The 18,355-nt window shown below is 36.8% G+C and overlaps 2 protein-coding genes across 6 annotated transcripts in view; one reads left to right on the top strand and one right to left on the bottom strand.

Moving 5' to 3' along the window:
* The window catches only part of LOC126765067 (alpha-methylacyl-CoA racemase), a 129,729-nt gene that overhangs the window by 26,676 nt on the left and 84,698 nt on the right, over positions 1-18,355 (top strand). Inside the window, exon 3 of one of the 4 annotated variants that reach the window (XR_007668254.1) lies at positions 14,674-15,420. The exons of the other annotated variants lie outside the window; for them this stretch is intronic. The gene's annotated coding sequence lies outside the window, so the exon portion shown is untranslated. Of the gene's footprint in view, positions 1-14,673; positions 15,421-18,355 lie in introns of those variants that run through there. 4 annotated transcript variants of the gene reach the window in all.
* Positions 904-5,210, bottom strand: LOC126765081 (uncharacterized). Of its 2 annotated transcripts, XM_050482694.1 has the most exons (7): positions 4,172-5,210; positions 2,054-2,175; positions 1,915-1,992; positions 1,724-1,800; positions 1,326-1,538; positions 1,094-1,250; positions 904-1,029 (listed from the first exon to the last, which is right to left on the bottom strand). In XM_050482694.1, the coding sequence occupies exons 2-7, from the start codon at positions 2,169-2,171 to the stop codon at positions 905-907; spliced, it is 768 nt and encodes a 255-aa protein (XP_050338651.1). In that variant the 5' UTR covers positions 2,172-2,175; positions 4,172-5,210; the 3' UTR covers position 904. The 2 variants fall into 2 exon arrangements, with proteins under 2 accessions (XP_050338651.1, XP_050338650.1); XM_050482693.1 differs by lacking the exon at positions 4,172-5,210 and having other exon boundaries at positions 2,054-2,260.

Here is an 18,355-nt window from a genome sequence, read left to right as displayed (position 1 = left end):
TATAAATAAAACAAATTTTAGTTTTTACCTTTTATTTTAAGATATTAACTTGTTTAGATACTTATATTTTTATAAAAGGTGGCCTCTCATAACAAAACGAAAGTCATGTTCGAAATCAGCACACTCTAAAACATAAGAATTACGCATAAAATTCTAAAGTGTAGCTGCTGATATATATGGGGTGTTTTATGTTCGTTGCATATGAAAATTTACTGATGCATTTGGATAACTGCGATAAGGAATATGTTCATTAACTTTTCCTTGTGTTTAAATAAAATGTCCAATTTCAAAGGCTCACTTGCTCAAACACACAATGTCAAGTGCAATGGTAAGCAACAAAATTGTAATATGAAACTTGCTCATAAAAATGTGAAAATCATTGCCTATTGAATAAATCTCATAAATTAGTATATACCCTGCGAGAAGCATACTGGTAAAATGACTAGTAAAACGACCTGGAGCCGTGACGGGGACTTTCCGTAAATCTTTCAGTCACACTCTTAAGAGCCATGGGAACTTTTTTGACCGTTTCTTTTCATTACGTACCTAATTGTGTGATTGTATATACCGTTCTTACTCAAAGCTTAGTAGCATAACAAAATGTATAGCTGCACCGCTCATTCACGTTATATGTGCCCGGTGTTTTACCAGTAAATTAACTAGTAGCTTTTCCGCAGATTTACTAGTTTACTGACGGTCATTTTTTGAGAAAATGTGTGGTGAAATGAGAGTAAAACTTCTAGTGATTTGACAATTTTTTTGACCGTCATTTTGCAGTTAAATACAAAGTGAAATACTAAGGTTTTTTACTTGCCATAATGGAATACCGCAAAATATAATTAGAAATAAAAATCCATTTTTTTTGTATGTTTTCTTTTATATTAGTATTTAGTATAAGAAAAATTTACAATTTTGTTATGTTTTTTTTGTTCAGCAAATAGCGTTTTTGCTTTTGCCTGTTGTGGCTTTGCTCAACGCTCTTTCGGACTTCCTTTTCGAAGTCGATGCGTCCATGCAGTTTGAAAATTTCTGAAACAAATAAAACATAATAACAGAAAACTTGGTAAATAAAGTTAACAATAGTATGAATTACCAAATAGAGCCACGCTAACTATTTTTAATTCTGAAAGCGATTTCTTCCCGCACCTCCCATCCCAATTGAACAAACTGAGGACTTCGTCGCCAAAAACTCGCTTCATAACTTCGCCAATATCCCCAGAAGTGCCCTTTAAAGTGAAAAGATATGTTATCTGCAAAGACATTTGTGATTTTGTTAATTCATAAACATGTGTACTCTAAGAAAAAAAAACAAAAACAATACTCACAACTGCATCTTCATAATTTTTTTCTAATATCTTCTCCTCCAAATCAAAGACCGCATCCAAGGTCTGCATTGGCATAAGAACTGCCAGTTCGGTGTGAAAGTCTTCGCAACTTTCTCCCGAGATGCGGCACACTGTCTGCTGCACCTTTTTTACTAGGACTTTCGTCTCTCGCACGATTTTGTGGTGGGCCATGACATCAGTTTTATTAATTATCTGAAATATGTACATATGTAGATAGTAATAATTGATATACACCTGTGTGCACAAAAATAGCAGCTAAATTCAAAATTGAATTTTACTGCTATTTTTGCACACACAGATGTATGAAAATTTGCATTAAAAAATATATAAAATGTATACTTCTGTAAGGAAGTGACCTAAATATAATGATCACTTACGTTTTCTTCCAATTTGTCCAGGCGACTTTCCAAGTTCAATTGCTTTTCCAAAATTAAATCTAACTTGGCCATTATATCTGTAAGAATAAAATTATTTGTAGCAAGTTCATACTTCTATATACTAGGAATAATTAGTAAAAGTGCTAAAAAAATATTGACTTTAATGTTTTACGTAAAGTGGTTAACATTACCTTTGTTTGCATCTAAGCCCTCGGAAGCAGTTGCAGTTTCTTCAGAGCAAAACATGTTTTGGCTGTGCGGAGTGAGTACTGTAAAACATTTCATAAAGTCTGAAGAAAGTTATTTCTATATTTATTTCGAAATTCTTACCTTGACTTGAAGAGCTAGCGTAAAAATTATGCGATAGTTGCACTTTTTTCCTTTTTAAGCCCTTAGGAGTGGAAGTTGATGGTGGCGTCACATTAAAAATATCATTCGACTCCATCATATTGCTCCAACGATGCATTATTTTAAAAAGAAAAATATATATAAATTAGTGAAATTCTAAGTTGAACAGATTTGATAAACAGCAGAATAAACATACAACTAGTGTGCAAAGTCATAAAAGAGGTGGTGTAAAATTGGAATTAAAAGAAAACGATTTTCATGAGGTACGCAAAAGTATTTGTATTTAATATTTTTTTTTGGAAAACGTATTAATTCTTCACTTAACCCACTTGCTACTAAAATGCCAAGAGCAGAAAATGATTCAAGGGGTTCACTAAAGTAATTACTGATTTCTTTAAAATTGTAACCGACTACTACTTCTGCTCCCGATTCAATACTCGTATTTATGACTTTGAAAGGTCCCGTCTCTTGACTGAAGCAAAACGAATCTTTCTCTTTTTTAGGATTTATAAAAAACGTGTCAAACATTGAATTGTTTTCTTCTATTAAATTGTTTCTTTCTTCAATTCTTAAATATAGCTGTTGCAAAATATTCGTAGGGGATTTAATAAGTTTTTTTAAGCGCTGCATGTAATTTTCAAATTTGTAAGCAGAAAATGTGTCTAAGGGACCAAATTCTGTAGCACTTTCAGACAAATGAAGTAGGCCATGCAGGTTAAAACTTATCAAATGTTCCCCATAAATATTGCCAAACAAACTAACAAACTCCTCTAATAATTGTTGTACAATATTTGCTTCTCTTTTGTAAGACCTTTCGCAAGAGAGAATACGTATACTAGCATGTAGTAAAAGAAAATGGTAGTACAAATCTTCATCAACACAATTTTTTAAAATAAATATACCAGAGTATAATAAAAATTGTCGATATTCAGTAGATTTCCAACTTTTTAAATCATTGAGATTTCTGCAAACTCTTCCGAATTCAGAAGGAACCCAAGAAGAAACAAAATTGATCTTTTGATTCATTACGTTAACGTTTACTTTACTTACTATAAGGTGTAGCAGCTTTTTAGCTACACCTAAATCGACGAGGTGCATGGGATCTAAAGGGAATTGAGAAACCATTCCAAAAGCTGCTACTTCTAGCACGTTTTCTTGTTCCCGAAATTCTAAATTATGGTGTGCCGGATCATTTCTATTTTTGAATGAAAAATCTGTTCTTAATTCACTTAAATTTTTAGAGAAGCATACCCTTCTTTTATTAAATGTGCCTACTTGACAACATTTTGGGCAGCCGTGCTTTGAATTGTGATTTTGAACCCCAGTCACAAAAGCTCTCGCTGGCGAATCACAAGTAAACAAACGAATATTAAAACTTTTCAAAATTGGATTTATTAAACCGACTTTTAACCCGTTTTTTCTCAAGTACACTACCTCGTCACAAAATTCTTTCATAAATTCATTTGTGCTATTTGGTTTCTGTTTTCCTGAGAAGCAGGCAATAGTGAAAGGAGTGGTTTTCGGAAAGCCAACAATTGAACCAAGAATGGGCCATAGGGCTCTGTTCGAACTTTTAAATAGCCTTAAGCCGTCGATTCCAACATCTATTAACACTTCACTTTTTTCATTCAAAAATGGAAATGAATTTGATTTAAAATGCTTTTGAATGCCAATATACGTAAATTCTCCGCCGGAGATATTCTTTATAACTGATTTAATTTTTGTTGTTTCAAGCACAGTTTTTGCAGACAAGGGCAAATCATGCACTCCTATTTTTCTTAAAACACTGAGCAAATCGCTCAATACGGCTTGAGACACATTATTTTTAATTGCCCATAACTTTAAATGCTTGCACTTTTCTGCACTTGAAACAACTTCATTTTCCGACTGGCATTCTGAGCCGGAAAATGAGAAAGAATCTTCAGGAGTAGAATGTAGCGCAGCCGCGGCAGCTTCGCCATCTTCCCCATCAGCACGCGCAAATTCCGATAAACTTTCGTATCGCACTGAACTTCTTTCACACTCCTTTTTAACTTTGCACATTTCATTATAAAATGTTTTCCTCTTCATTTTTTGTATAAATAATATCACTTTACTCACCTGATGTAATTGTTTTCTTCTCGTTAATTCACTCGCGCGTCTTTTTGCGGCTTTCGCGTTCACTTGTAAATATGCAATTAATTGTGATACATATGTCGTGCTGCCACTGACATGAAAATAAATGCCACAACAGGTGGAATTGCTTTCTCTTCTTCTAATTTGCCCGAATTTTTAAAAAAGCTTTGCAAATTAATTGATTTTGTCGATTGGGCAACACCATTTTCTTCGTTTTGGTCTTTTTCGGTAAAATGAAACATTGCTCCATTCCTATGCACACAATATGCGCGAATGAATAAAGCATAATGTGAAAGTTTGATGTTGTTTCTTTTTGCCAATCATTACAACAAATTTTCAACATGCTTTTTTATGTATTGGTAAAAATGCTTGAATGTGTTTGAGAATCGGTTATGGAATTTTTGCAGGGTACATACATAAAACTAATACAAACATACAAACATACATACTTCAAATACTAATGCACACAAGCAGCAACTGATAACAGAATATCTATGGAGTGTACGTATGTGTGTATAAATGCGTTAGATGCATTGAGTCACACAGTGATTCTAAACTGTGCTGTTGCATGTACATATATCGGCGTACTGCTGGTGGAGTAGCCGAGGCGCAGAATACATTCTGAAAGCTGAAGTATTTGATGATGGAGTTGTAATGTACTCACATTGATCCGGGTGTGCAGAGAACGGATTTTGATTTAAACAAGACACATGTTTTTGTATGCATTTTAATTTGCGTGCTTATTTGATTTTGCTTTTTTGACGACTCATTATTAAGGCAAACAAGTTTATTATTTCTTTGCTTTTATTAATTTTATTAGCGGTTATTTAAAATTTCTTACTTCATCGGTATGGTATACCGGTTGTTTAATATTTGCTCTTTTTTATGTTATAGGCTTATAAAGGATATTAACTCCACGCCTGCCTCAAATGTGGCCAGAATGGGTACTCCTTAGCCCTTGATTTAGGACTATGAAATTAGAGGAATCTTGCCAGAGAATGGCCTTGAATGGAGTACGACTTCGATTCCTAAAGTAGAAAATTCTTCATAATTAAGTTGATGCTTTGTTCAGCGAATTCCCATAACCCCGATAAGAGTGACATTGGCCTTTAGTAACTGTATCGCATTGAGAGTATGATGATCCCTTAACCTGCTCTTGAGATTTCATTTATTTGAAAATTGAAGCCTCTGTGGGGCAATATTGTATGAAAAGTGTCGATTTTTTTTTTTTACTTTTTGAGACACTTTTGCTATATATTTTATGTTTGAGTGCGTATGCACTAATGTGACGTTTAGTACCGCACCACATAGCTTGAGATCTTTTAAGCAGGATTTGTGCATCATTATCGGCGAAAGCCATCCTGCGGGGTCGAAAAGTTACGAACATACATTTGTGTATACATACATGTTTATATGAGGTTGTCAGAGGGAATCTGACCTTGTTTTTCCTACCTTTATGTGTGGTATTTGAAAATTGTGTGCTACGACGTAACGGCCATTATTTGATCGAGTAGTTGTGGCTTTAGACCAGTCCTCACAATACTGATCTTCTTTAGTTTTGTTGAATATTCGGGGGAGTTTCCCTATCTTTTGAAATTTCCTTAATTGTGAATTAAGGCATTTGTTTGATTTTTTCTCAACTTGAGTTGGTGTGGTGGTAACTAGTTCTGTAACTAGGCCACTTTGTGTTTGGCTGTGCAGCGTTTGAGCTTTTTGTGCCTTTGAGCAACATGGTGTTTCCTTGCAATTTTTTGAATTTTGGGTTTCGGGATTTGCTTTTGCAATTAAACCCGTGGATCTTTTTTTTGAATAAGCCCTTCTTTGAGGGAGATGGGATATCTGCTGTAATGAAGCATTGAATTGTGTCTTTTGTGACAATATAAACAGTTAAAGTTGCTTTTGGAATTATTAAGATTGTGTGAGTGGGACAAGCAGTTTGTACAGAGTCTTTTTGATCTGACAAAGTTGTTCCTTTCATTGACATTCAATTTTTTAAACTTCTCGCAAGTTTTAAGCTTATGCCCTCTTGTGCATAGTTCGCATGACATATGTTTTCTTTGTTCCGATGTGAACGAATGTATTTCGTTAAAAATTGTATTTGATTTGTTTTTGCTTCTAGCTTGGGGTCTATTTAAGCTTCCATTTTGGTCGTTCTTAGTTTTGATTATTTTTTCTTCTAACCTTTCCGCAATTTCATATTGGGTGGTGAGAAAATCTTTCATTTGTTGCCACGTTGGGCACTTTTTTCGTGATGAGAGCGATTGCTCCCATAGAAGTAACGACTTTTCTGGTAATGAGGCGGTGCAAATGTTTACCAGATTTGGGTCCCAGCTGTCTGTGGGAATATTTAGTGTCGATAGAATCGACAAACAATTTGAAACAGTGGATTCTAGTTTGATGAATTCTACACTTGTCCCTTTCTTAATTTTTGGCAAGTTCATAGTGTCGTTACTTGCTTATCGACCAGCATTCTGTCGTTTTCATATCTAGCCTTTAGAGCCAAATTGAAATCGTCGTCATTTAATGCGAACTGTTTGACTATTTCGCCTGCTTGACCTTTAGTTTTGTATCTGAGGTGATACAATTTTTGCGCATGTGATAATTGAGGATGGTTTATGCACACGGCCGTAAACATGTCCCGGAAGGACGGCCATTCTTCATAACCTCCGTAAAAGGTTTCTGTATCACATGCGGGCACCTGGAGATGGATGCCTGAACTTGCCTTTTGACTGTCTACGAGTATTTGTGGCAGCTCTACTCTACTGTGGAGAGCAGGTGCAATTGCTTTAGTTGATCGGAGATCATAGCTTTTGTTTCTTCGAACTGGTCTAAGCAGTTTTCGTATATGGCGTAAGCAGATAATTTAGATAGATAGATAGATAGGTAGATCTGAATTGTCAGAATCTACTATGGCGTCATGAGCCGCTTGGAGGCGAGTCCAAAAATTTGTAAGATTTTGACTTTTGATTTCTTGTAGCGATTCCGAGTTTTCCTGAATCGGTGAAGAGGCAAATCTAGGGCAGTATCTTGTTAAACTGTCACTTTCTGAAATAAATCTAGCAACCTGTTTAGAGCGTGTGGCTCCTGCAGGTGTATTTTGGTTTTTATTATTATTCATTGTTTTTACTGTATGGTAAAATATTTGTCAAAATGAGTTAAATTTGTCTCAGTGTAAACCGAATTCTCTTTTCAATAAATAAGAGTTTATTTCGTATAAAACAAATTTTTTATTATAACCGTTTCTTATTTACTTGCAGATAAAATATTTTTTTACATATATTTTATTATGAAAATATTTTTTACCGAATGTTGTGTAATTAGGTATACCCTAATACTTGGACTTGTAAACGTGACCTTGTAGGTACCTGTGTTTTGTGCGATTGAGAGCTCGTTGAAGAGATCAATGCGCTATTTACCTAAGTAGGCACAACATGTTTGTGTGTTTATGATTATTCTTCAGCTATTGAGAGCTCGTTAGATAGATCAATTCGCTGTTGTATGCAATCCTGCTTGTTTTTGTTTGCCAAAGAACAAGGGGTATTGCCGAATAGCTGCAAATATGGACTTTGAATATGTGTTTGTACTAATATGTGTCACATGCAGATTCTTTGCCGTATGTTTGTATATACATAGGTTATTATATTTCTTCGAAAAAGTGAGACCGAGATTTAAAACGGAATGTAAATAGCTACAAATATATGTATGTATATTAAAATTTAGTATAGAAAAGTAAGAAGATTTGCATATCCATATGTATTATATTTTTGTTGATAAATTAATATTTGTGCCTTCTATAATTTATATTTGTTACACATATGTTTATAGGCGCATCGGATATTAGATTTATATATAGCGTATATGTATAACGAGGTAAATTGTTATGCATATATGTATGTATGTATGGATGTTTGAGTTTTTTATTTGTTTTGTTTTATATGCTATTTAATAATAATTTTGCCTTTGCCCATATACAATCCTGGTAACTGCTTTATTAAGCAGAAGGGTCTGAGGGAAATTTTCGCAAGTAAATGCTTGATTTGCTTAATGTTTGTGTTTGTTAATAAATGTGTTTGAATACACGAGGGTAAATTATTACATGGGCAATAAATTAATATTATTTATTTAACATACATACATATATATAATATATTTATACATATATACGTTATACCAAACTGAGGTCGGTTTTCCCCGCAAAATAAACTCAAAAGTGGAACAGTTTGGTAACCGTTTTTCCGCTATTAAAACGGCTATTTATATAGCATAGCATAGCATATAAATCGTATTTTTCACATCCCTATATATGTGCATTAAAATAGATTTAATGAAATGAAATAAATACGCTCACTTCGTTTTTCCTCAAGGGGGTGTTTTATGCGCTGTAGGTGTTTACAAGCCTCCCCCTCCACTCCTGAAGTCTGCTGGATACGAGAACGGCTTATAATTTTGGTGTTTTATTGTTAGTATATATTTTGTGTTCGCGCCCGAATATTTGTTTTTTATATATGTTTTGTTATAAGTTTTCGCGCCCGATTGTCTGTGTGTGGTTTTTATTGTTTTTTGTTTGTTGAAATTGTTTATTATATTGTGTTTTAAATTCGCGCACAGTGGGTTTGTTTTTGTTTTCTTGCAATATATATTTATATTTTTGTAAATATGTTTGTATTTTTAAGTAGGTATATTTTTCCCCTTTTTTGATTAGGTTTTTAGTTTTTTTTTATGTTTTTGTTAGTTTCTGCACTTTCTTTTGTTACTTTTTTGTTTTTTTTTCACTTCAAGTATTACATATAATACCATGATTAAACCCCTCAATTTGTTAGGGCATTCCAGCTCACTAACACCCGCGATTACGAATGCAAAATGAAAATAAGAGGGTAATTTCGTGCACAATTTATTTTAATCTTTGATATGTGTATTTAAAATACAATAAAAGGTTTAAATACACTTAAAAAGATTCGGAAAAGTGGTGATTAAACACAGTTGTTTGTTGGATTGATGCTCGCAGGAACTGGGCAGAAAAACGAAGTTAATTTGTAGATCTGCTCCCGTGAATATCGATTTGTGTAAAAATTGAATTGAAAGGTGTCGACGCGGCGCAGTGTGTAAGCGAATGTTTGTAGCGAATTTTAATGCGTGAATGTTGATGTGCGGCTTGTGAAGATCGAATTATCCGCTTTACCTTTTTCCCATTCTTTTTGTTGAGTGGGTTGATTGATGTGGAAGTTTGGTGAGTTGTGTTGAGTGGTATTGTATTAGTGTGGTGACTGCTTGCTGGGGGATGTTCTCAATTGTGGTGTGAAATAGTGTCATCAGCTGAAGCTGTCTTATTAGGGAGCGCCAATTTTCCAGAATGGATGTTTAACTCATTTAAACAAAGAGATTAGAATTAAGAAATGTATCGAGGAAAGAAATTTTAATAAAGAAGATCAGAGTCAAACGTGAACTCTCACGGTACAGAAGAAATTTGCAGACTGTTTTTCTGTACAATGGGAATGGGATATTTATACGTTTATTGTATATTAGAAAATTTGTAAGTGAATTTAACTTTCAGTATTTGCATAATATCAATTTTTCATGGTTAAAATATATCTTATTATCTAAAGAAGTGCTAAGAATAGTATATTATTTGCTTGAACAATGTTCAATGTTGCTTTGTTCTTTGTAAAGGAAGATATTTTGCGATTCCTATTTACAAATATTTATTCCTACATTATTATTACATTTAGATACTTTAAAAAATTTATTGTGACATCATGCGATTTTTTATAAATTTACTATGTTTGCAGTCTAATGGAATTAAATTGTATGTTCACATTTATTATTAATGATAGGGCATTTATAAATAATTATTACCGCATTCATACAAGCGTGAATATTCGAAAATTTTATTATATTTGTTAAAGGAACATCAACCATTTCATTTCATTCATAAGTTCGTGAATATTTTTAAAGTTTAAAGAATAAAATTTTCCATCTCGAACAAAATTAATTTTATTTGTAATTGCCTCAAATTCTTTATTAACTTCTCTGATTAAAAATTCTTTAAAGGATTTCGGATCTAGTTTTTCTAAAAAAATTTCGAATGGAAAATTAATTTTCCTCTATTGGTTATTATTTTCTATTAAATGATTTGGGCCTGTTTTTATTTCCTTTTTTGTTTACTAGAATAGCTTCTTCTTCATTCTGAAAGGGTATTTTAAGACATTCGGACACTTTAATGTTCACAGGATGGTATTTTATTTAAATGTTTATTAAAAATTAGTAATTATAATGACACAGAGTTTAGTTACAAAATCATATTGTATCACACAGGGAGGCTGCGTTCACTTTGGCGATTGAAAATCGAGTGTTGCTTTTGATGTGCCGGTGATGCCACACAGATGATAATTAATATCTTGCATAGGGTTACCTTACAGTCGGCTATCCTGGCAATGTATAGTGCCCTCGCTATGCTCGTCGCTTTCATCATCGGCTTCATCGCTGTTGTCTTCAAAACTGGGAGGAAGTTGACACCATGACTTCATCTTATCGGATGCGTAAATTGAAGTATAGTGACGTGACGATCGGTCTGCTCCTGGCAAGTCTTCAAGTAAATGACGATCTTTACCAAGCACTTGCTTAATTATAAAGCCAGCTTTCTCGACGTTCCAGTACTATCGGGTGATTTTTTAAGAGCTTGATAACTTTTTTAAAAAAAAAAAACGCATAAAATTTGCAAAATCTCATCGGTTTTTTATTTGAAACGTTAGATTGGTTCATGACATTTACTTTTTGAAGATAAGTTCATTTAAATGGTGACCGCGGCTGCGTCTTAGGTGGTCCATTCGGAAAGTCCAATTTTGGGCAACTTTTTCGAGCATTTCGGCCGGAATAGCCCGAATTTCTTCGGAAATGTTGTCTTCCAAAGCGCCATCTTGTTGAAACCACATGTCAACCAAGTTCAGTTCTTCCATTTCTAAAGTCTACAGAAATAAGCCAGCAACTATTCCAGCTTTGGAAGACAACATTTCCGAAGAAAGGTTCATTTTCGACATTTAAATGAAATTATCTTCAAAAAGCATGAACCAATCTAACGTTTCAAATAAAGTCGATGAGATTAACAAGCTCTTAAAAAAATGAGAAGGTTCATTTTCGACTAGCACTAAGTCATTAACGTGAAATTCTGTTGGTTTTGAATGATGATCATCGTATCGTTTCTTAGCTTGTTGTCGTTTCTGGTTTAATGCTTCACAAGTTGCTTCTCGTAGATTTTGTAGATCTTCTTCGCTTGTTAGATTATTGTCGTGTAATGCTAACGAAACTTTATTTTGAAGGATATCTCTTGGCGAAAAACTAAATAAAAGTTCATGTGGACTTCTATCCGTAGTTTTGTTTTTCATCGTGTTCATTGACCACTGGATGTTGAATAGATTCTCATCCCACTTCTCATTTGAAAGGGTATTTTAAGATATTCGGACACTTTAATGTTCACAGGATGGTATTTTATTTAAATGTATATTCAAAATTAGTAATTATAATGACACAGAGTTTAGTTACAAAATCATATTGTATGGCACATGGGCGCTGCGTTCACTTTGGCGGTTGAAAATCGAGTGTTGCTTTTGATGTGCCGGTGATGCCACACAGATGATAATTAATATCGGATATGCATTGTTCTTGTTTCTCGTACTAGTTTCGTACGGTGTAAGTATAGTCATTAAATTCATACTTCAATACTTCCTCAGGCTTGTATCCAGTAGTTGAATTAAGTGTTTTGTTGTATTGCCCTACCGCATTAAACAGTTCTTCGCCAGAAGCTGTTTTATTTTCGCTTGCTACGCTCGTCGAAATTTCTATTAGCGTACTGTTCACCCATTACACTTGAGTGTTACTTGTTGAGTGTTGAACCCTGTTAAACACTACTTTGCCTACGAATCCATTTTCATTGCCCGTTATAAGATGTTTCGCGTTAGGATACACTTGAGATAAAATTTCTTCTATGTACTCATGATAACTTTATTTATTTTACAGTTGTCGTAAAAAATAATATTTTGAGTACTGTCTATCTTTTTACTATTTCTTTTCGTTTGTCTGTGTCAATAACATATATTAACAGGTTTGTAAATATTCTAAATTTTCATGTTGGAAAATGAGCAATGATGTCGTCTTTGACTTTTCCTTGCGCAGACTCGTTGCATGCAGGACACACATTGGATATGTCGGGGTCTATTCTGGATAAGTAGGAGTTTAACCTGCTACAGTATCCAGAACGAAGCTGCGATAGGGTCACTCGCGTTTCTCGCGGCAACTCGAGCTCTTCGTCTGCGATGGGTAGTGGTTTGACTCCAAGAACGCCATTCACCGGAATGGAGTCGGTGAAGGTGTTGATGGCTCCACTGTGAATGGCGGTCAGTACCTGTCGGAAGTCAGTTGCGTCCGAAGTGCGGTCGGCGTACTGTAGGATGTCGTGGACGTAGTCAAGGAAATACCTATTGATGCTCTTAGGAGGCAGTTCCGCTCCGAGCAGGTGGCTGCAAGGATGATTTCTACGAAAATATCCCAGCAGGAACTGCTTGAAGAAGAGTTCATTATGCTCCTTAACTGGGAGCATAAGTGCCTCACTATGTAAGCGTTCGATGGGAGACATTAAGAGGCATGCTGTTGTTGTCCGGAGTGCAGTATTCTAGCAAGTCTGAAGTTTCCTCAACTGCGTACCACTGCATCGAGGTTATCGAAACTCCCTCTGGTGGCTGTGGGAGTTGCAAGTTGTAGAAGTTAAACAGTAGCGGGGAGAAAACACTACACATGCGGAACCCCCTCTTTAATTCTTCTCGGCTTAAATGTTTCACCTCGAAATAGTACGGATGATTGTCGACCGCTCAGGTAGTTCATGGTCCACCTCTTTAGTCCTGGAAGAAGCGTAGTTTTTTTGATGTCCTGCAGTAGCGTTGTGTGGTTTCTGGTAAAGGCCATGAACTGGTGGTGCTGTGCACTTTTTGGGATCCATGCTGGTGACTGGCTAGGTTCAGGTGGGGAGTGAAGGTCGAGAGTAGCAAGGCCTCAAATGTCTTCACTACTGGGGAGAGGAGAGTTAATTAGTGGGACCACTCTTCCGACTTTCCACACGTCGGGTATTATAAGAGTGGTCAGCGACAAGTTGAAGACCTTGGTAAGATAGCTTACTCTCGTCTAGCCTAGATGCTTTAGCATTAGCATGTTAGTTCCATCAGGTCCAATGAATTTAGAAGATTTCGATTTGTTGATGGCAATCTGAACCTACTCATCGCGCAGTCGTTTGGCATTTTTCGCAGCCGTCGGTTAACACATCGCTTGATTTTGTCTACCGAAGGGTGCGGTGGAAACTGCCAGTTAAAATAGCTCGCGCTCTTCTTCGGGTGCGAAGAGGTAGGACCATTGAATTGAACTTCACCTCGGTCGTCATGTCTTTTCGACAAAGCCTTGATAGTAGTATCCCAAAGCTTACTCACACCGGTGGAGAGGTTGCAAGACTTCAGGTGCTCTATCCATTTCGTCCGCTTAGGATGTTTTACCATTCGCCGAATCTCCAAATAGAGATCCCTTATTCGGGGATCCCCGGGATCGGCATGGCGTAAGGTGTCGCGCTCGTTAGCTAAAACGGCTGCTTCGGCTGGGAATTTGGGGCGGATTTCCGCTATTCTTCTAGCTGGGACCGAGCGAGCGGTAGCTGCTGCGATCACCTTGCGGAATCGACGTTCGCCAACGCGTACGTCCGTAGGAATGGCTAGAGCGTTGAAAGTGCTATCAGTAAATTCTGTGAAGCTGACCCAGCTAGCTTTATTAAAGTTAACGAAGGTGCGGTTGTCCACAGAAACAAAATCAGGAGGATCCTCGATCGAGATAATTATGGTCAGATAATCTGATGCGAAAAAATGGCGAAAAAATCAATGACATTCCTCCGAAACTTGATATTCATCGCAGAACGGTTGCTGCAATACTGACATTGTGCACAAATTAAAGAGCGGAAATTTATTTCATATCGGAATTGTACAGTTATGTGACAAAAAGAGGTAAAAATATTTTACAGGTTTTAGAGTTCCGCGTTAATATTTGTTTTTATTTAAATTCTATTCACTGTTAGGAAAAAATTATATAAGTTATGCTTGTATCTAAAAATAATTTTATTTAATAAGAAAAAAGCACATTTTAAAACTTCACAATACCATATTGTCATTCCTATTTTGTTTACACCAATGTATATCTGATAAAACTGTTAATGGGGATGATGCTATGTAGTTATAAAAATTCATTTTAATTACAGTTGGGAAATCTTTTCTCAAGTTGTAGGCTTTTATACGTACATATGCAAGCAGTTTTATATATGTATCTACATAAATATTTAAAACAGAAAAGATTTTCATTAAATGGAACTGGTACTATGTTTAAGGAAAATATATATTATCTTGTTTAAAGAATCTTGTCTTGTGACCATAAGGTATATTTTCTTTATGATTTGTGATATTTTTCAGTTTGGTTCTTTTTCTTAATTGGCGTCGACACCGCTTACGCGATTATAGCCGAGTTAACAACAGCTCGCCAGTCGTTTCTTCTTTTCGCTACGTGGCGCTAATTGGATATTCCAAGCGTAGCCAGGTCCTTCTCCACCTGGTCCTTCCAACGGAGTGGAGGTCTTCCTCTTCCTCTGCTTCCCCCGGCGGGTACAGCGTCGAATACTTTCAGAGCTGGAGTGTTTCCGTCCATCCGGACAACATGACCTAGCCAGCGTAGCCGCTGTCTTTTAATTCGCTGAACTATGTCAATGTCGTCATATATCTCGTACAGCTCATCGTTCCATCGAATGCGATATTCGCCGTGGCCAACGCGAGTTAAGGAATGTATTCCTTATAATAGTAACAAACATCAAAACAACCTTTTGTTTCAGTAAACAGAATGCAGAAACAACCTTGAGTTAGAACAATTGAAGTGCACTGTCACTACAACAAATAATCCTAAACAAACAAGTATCAAAACAACATTGAGTTTGAATACCACAACCTTATCTTAGAACAAAGCAATTGTATCTAAGCAAGCAATATATATATAAACAAACCTAAACAAATAATATAATCTGTATCTTAACAAACTATCAACTAGTAATAAGTAAACATATTAGTTAGTATAAATAGAAGTAAGAACCATGTAATAAGTTAGTCTTAAGAGTATAAATAAAGAGTACACATTTCGGTACAGCTCAAAATATATTCTTTTGACTCATTTTTACTTATGGTAAAAATTAACTCGCGCAAAGGACCATAAATCTTTCGCAGAACTTTTCTCTCGAAAACTTGGAACGTCGACTTATCAGTTGTTGACATCGTCCAAGCCTCTGGACCATATAGCAGGACGGGAATTATGAGTGACTTATAGAGTTTGGTTTTTGTTTGTCGAGAGAGGACTTTGCTTCTCAATTGCCTTCTCAGTCCGAAGTAGCACCTGTTGGCAAGAGTTATCCTGCGTTGGATTTCTAGGCTAACGTTGTTGGTGGTGTTTACGCTGGTTCCAAGATAGACGAAATTATCTACGACTTCAAAGTTATGACTGTCAACAGTGACGTGAGTGCCAAGTCGCGAGTGCGACGCCTGTTTGTTTGATGACAGGAGATATTTCGTTTTGCCCTCGTTCACTGCCAGACCCATTTGTTTTGCTTCCTTGTCCAGTCTGGAGAAAGCAGAACTAACGGCGTGGGTGTTAAGGCCGATGATATCAATATCATCGGCATACGCCAGCAGCTTTACACTCTAATAAAAGATGGTACCTTCTCTATTAAGTTCTGCAGCTCGAACTATTTTCTCCAGAAGCAGGTTGAAAAAGTCACACGATAGGAAATCGCCTTGTCTGAAACCTCGTTTGGTATCGAACGGCTCGGAGAGGTTCTTCCCGATTCTGACGGAGCTTTTGGTGTTGCTCAACGTCAGCTTACACAGCCGTATCAGTTTTGCGGGGATACCAAATTCAGACATCGCGGCATAAAGGCAGCTCCTTTTCGTGCTGTCGAAAGCAGCTTTGAAATCGACGAAGAGGTGGTGTGTGTCGATTCTTCTTTCACGGGTCTTTTCCAAGATTTGGCGCATGGTGAATATCTGGTCGGTTGTTGATTTTCCAGGTCTAAAGCCACACTGATAAGGTCCAATCAGTTTGTTGACGGTGGGCTTTAATCTTTCACACAATACGCACCTTTCTTATGGATTGGGCATAGCACACTTAAATTCCAATCGTTGGGCATGCTTTCGTCCGACCATATTTTACAAAGAAGCTGATGCATGCTCCTTATCAGTTCTTCGCCGCCGTGTTTGAATAGCTCGGCCGGCAATCCGTCGGCCCCTGCCGCTTTATTGTTCTTCAGGTGGGCAATTGCTATTCGAACTTCTTCATGGTCGGGTAATGGAACGTCTGCTCCATCGTCATCGATTGGGGAATCGGGTTCTCCTTCTCCTGGTGTTGTGCGTTCACTGCCATTCAGCAGGCTGGAGAAGTGTTCCCTCCATAATTTAACTATGCTCTGGGCATCAGTGACTAGATCACCTTTGGGGGTCCTACAAGAGTATGCTCCGGTCTTGAAACCTTCTGTAAGCCGCCGCATTTTTTCGTAGAATTTTCGAGCATTACCCCTGTCGGCCAGCTTATCAAGCTCTTCGTACTCACGCATTTCGGCCTCTTTCTTCTTCTGTCTGCAAATGCGTCTCGCTTCCCTCTTCAACTCTCGGTATCTATCCCATCCCGCACGTGTATTGGTCGATCGTAACGTTGCGAGGTAGGCAGCTTGTTTTCTCTCCGCTGCGAAACGGCACTCCTCGTCGTACCAGCTGTTCTTTTGCACTTTCCGAAAACCAATGGTTTCGGTTGCAGCTGTACGTAAGGAGTTTGAAATGCCGTCCCACAGTTCCCTTATGCCGATTTGTTGACGAGTGCTCTCAGAGAGCAGGAGTGCAAGCCGAGTAGAAAATCGTTCGGCTGTCTGTTGTGATTGCAGCTTCTCGACGTCGAACCTTCCTTGTGTTTGGTGGCGCGCGTTTTTTGCTGCACAGAGGCGGGTGCGAATCTTAGCTGCAACAACATAGTGGTCCGACATGATCGATCTGGTTGGTAGTTTTTCGACCCGGAGACAGCCAGGTAGCTTGATGAATCTTCTTATGCTGGAATCTAGTACTACAGATAACCATATTTCGGGCCCCGGCGAAGTCAATCAGCCTCAACCCATTTGGGGATGTTTCGTCGTGGAGGCTGAATTTACCGACCGTAGTGCCAAATATACCTTCTTTGCCCACCCTGGCGTTAAAGGCGCCAAGCACGATTTTGACATCGTGGCGGGGGCAGCCTTCATAAGCGCGCTCCAAGCACTCATAGAAGGCATCTTTGGTCACATCGTCCCTGTCGGGGCATGGGCGCAAATCAGTGATATGTTGAACGACTTCACTTTGATGCTTCGCTTTGGTGCGGAGACGGAGTCTCTTCCCCACCGCGAATCCCTCACCGAATTTGCCCTCCTTTATATGACCACTGTAGTAAATGGCACAAGGACCTGTGGTTGTGAAGGTTGTATTTATTTATATTTATAAGTGTTAAAATGTCGAGAGAATACACAACAAATAAATCTAAACAAATACAAATGAAACATGTGCACTTAAATTTAACACTTAACAATACAAAACATATTTACCTAGATTAAAAACTTGCGAACAAACTAAACATAACTAATATTAAATAATTAACACTACGTATCAATCGTATCAATACATATACATTTGTAAAAAGGTAGCGACATAATCGGCCGCAAAACAGTTGTCTATTTTGAATGCATACAATTTCGTTGTTCCCATACTAATACCTTTCACTTCAATGAAATTGTAATATCTTGTTCAAAGTGAAATTTTTTATGAAAAAAATAAATAGGTAAATTTATTTGTTTTAAATTATCAATTGTTATTAAAATGATATAACAGACCTATTTCATGCTTCTCTTTATAAAATAACGTGAGGTTTGTTAGAGCTTTGAATAGTTTTACAAATTAGTGGCATCAATCCTCTCTACTGTCCTCTCAACTGTCGTCGGCAAAATTAGAAATATTTTTGATTTATCGAGAGCGACAACTGAGAGTCTGCTGTCGTGTAGTCGTGCAGCTGTCTAAATAACTGTGTCCATAAGAACGTGTG

Source organism: Bactrocera neohumeralis, unplaced genomic scaffold (assembly GCF_024586455.1).
Source record: "Bactrocera neohumeralis isolate Rockhampton unplaced genomic scaffold, APGP_CSIRO_Bneo_wtdbg2-racon-allhic-juicebox.fasta_v2 cluster10, whole genome shotgun sequence".
Classification (NCBI taxonomy): Eukaryota; Metazoa; Arthropoda; class Insecta; order Diptera; family Tephritidae; genus Bactrocera; species Bactrocera neohumeralis.
This window is presented reverse-complemented; position numbering and strand designations above follow the sequence as displayed.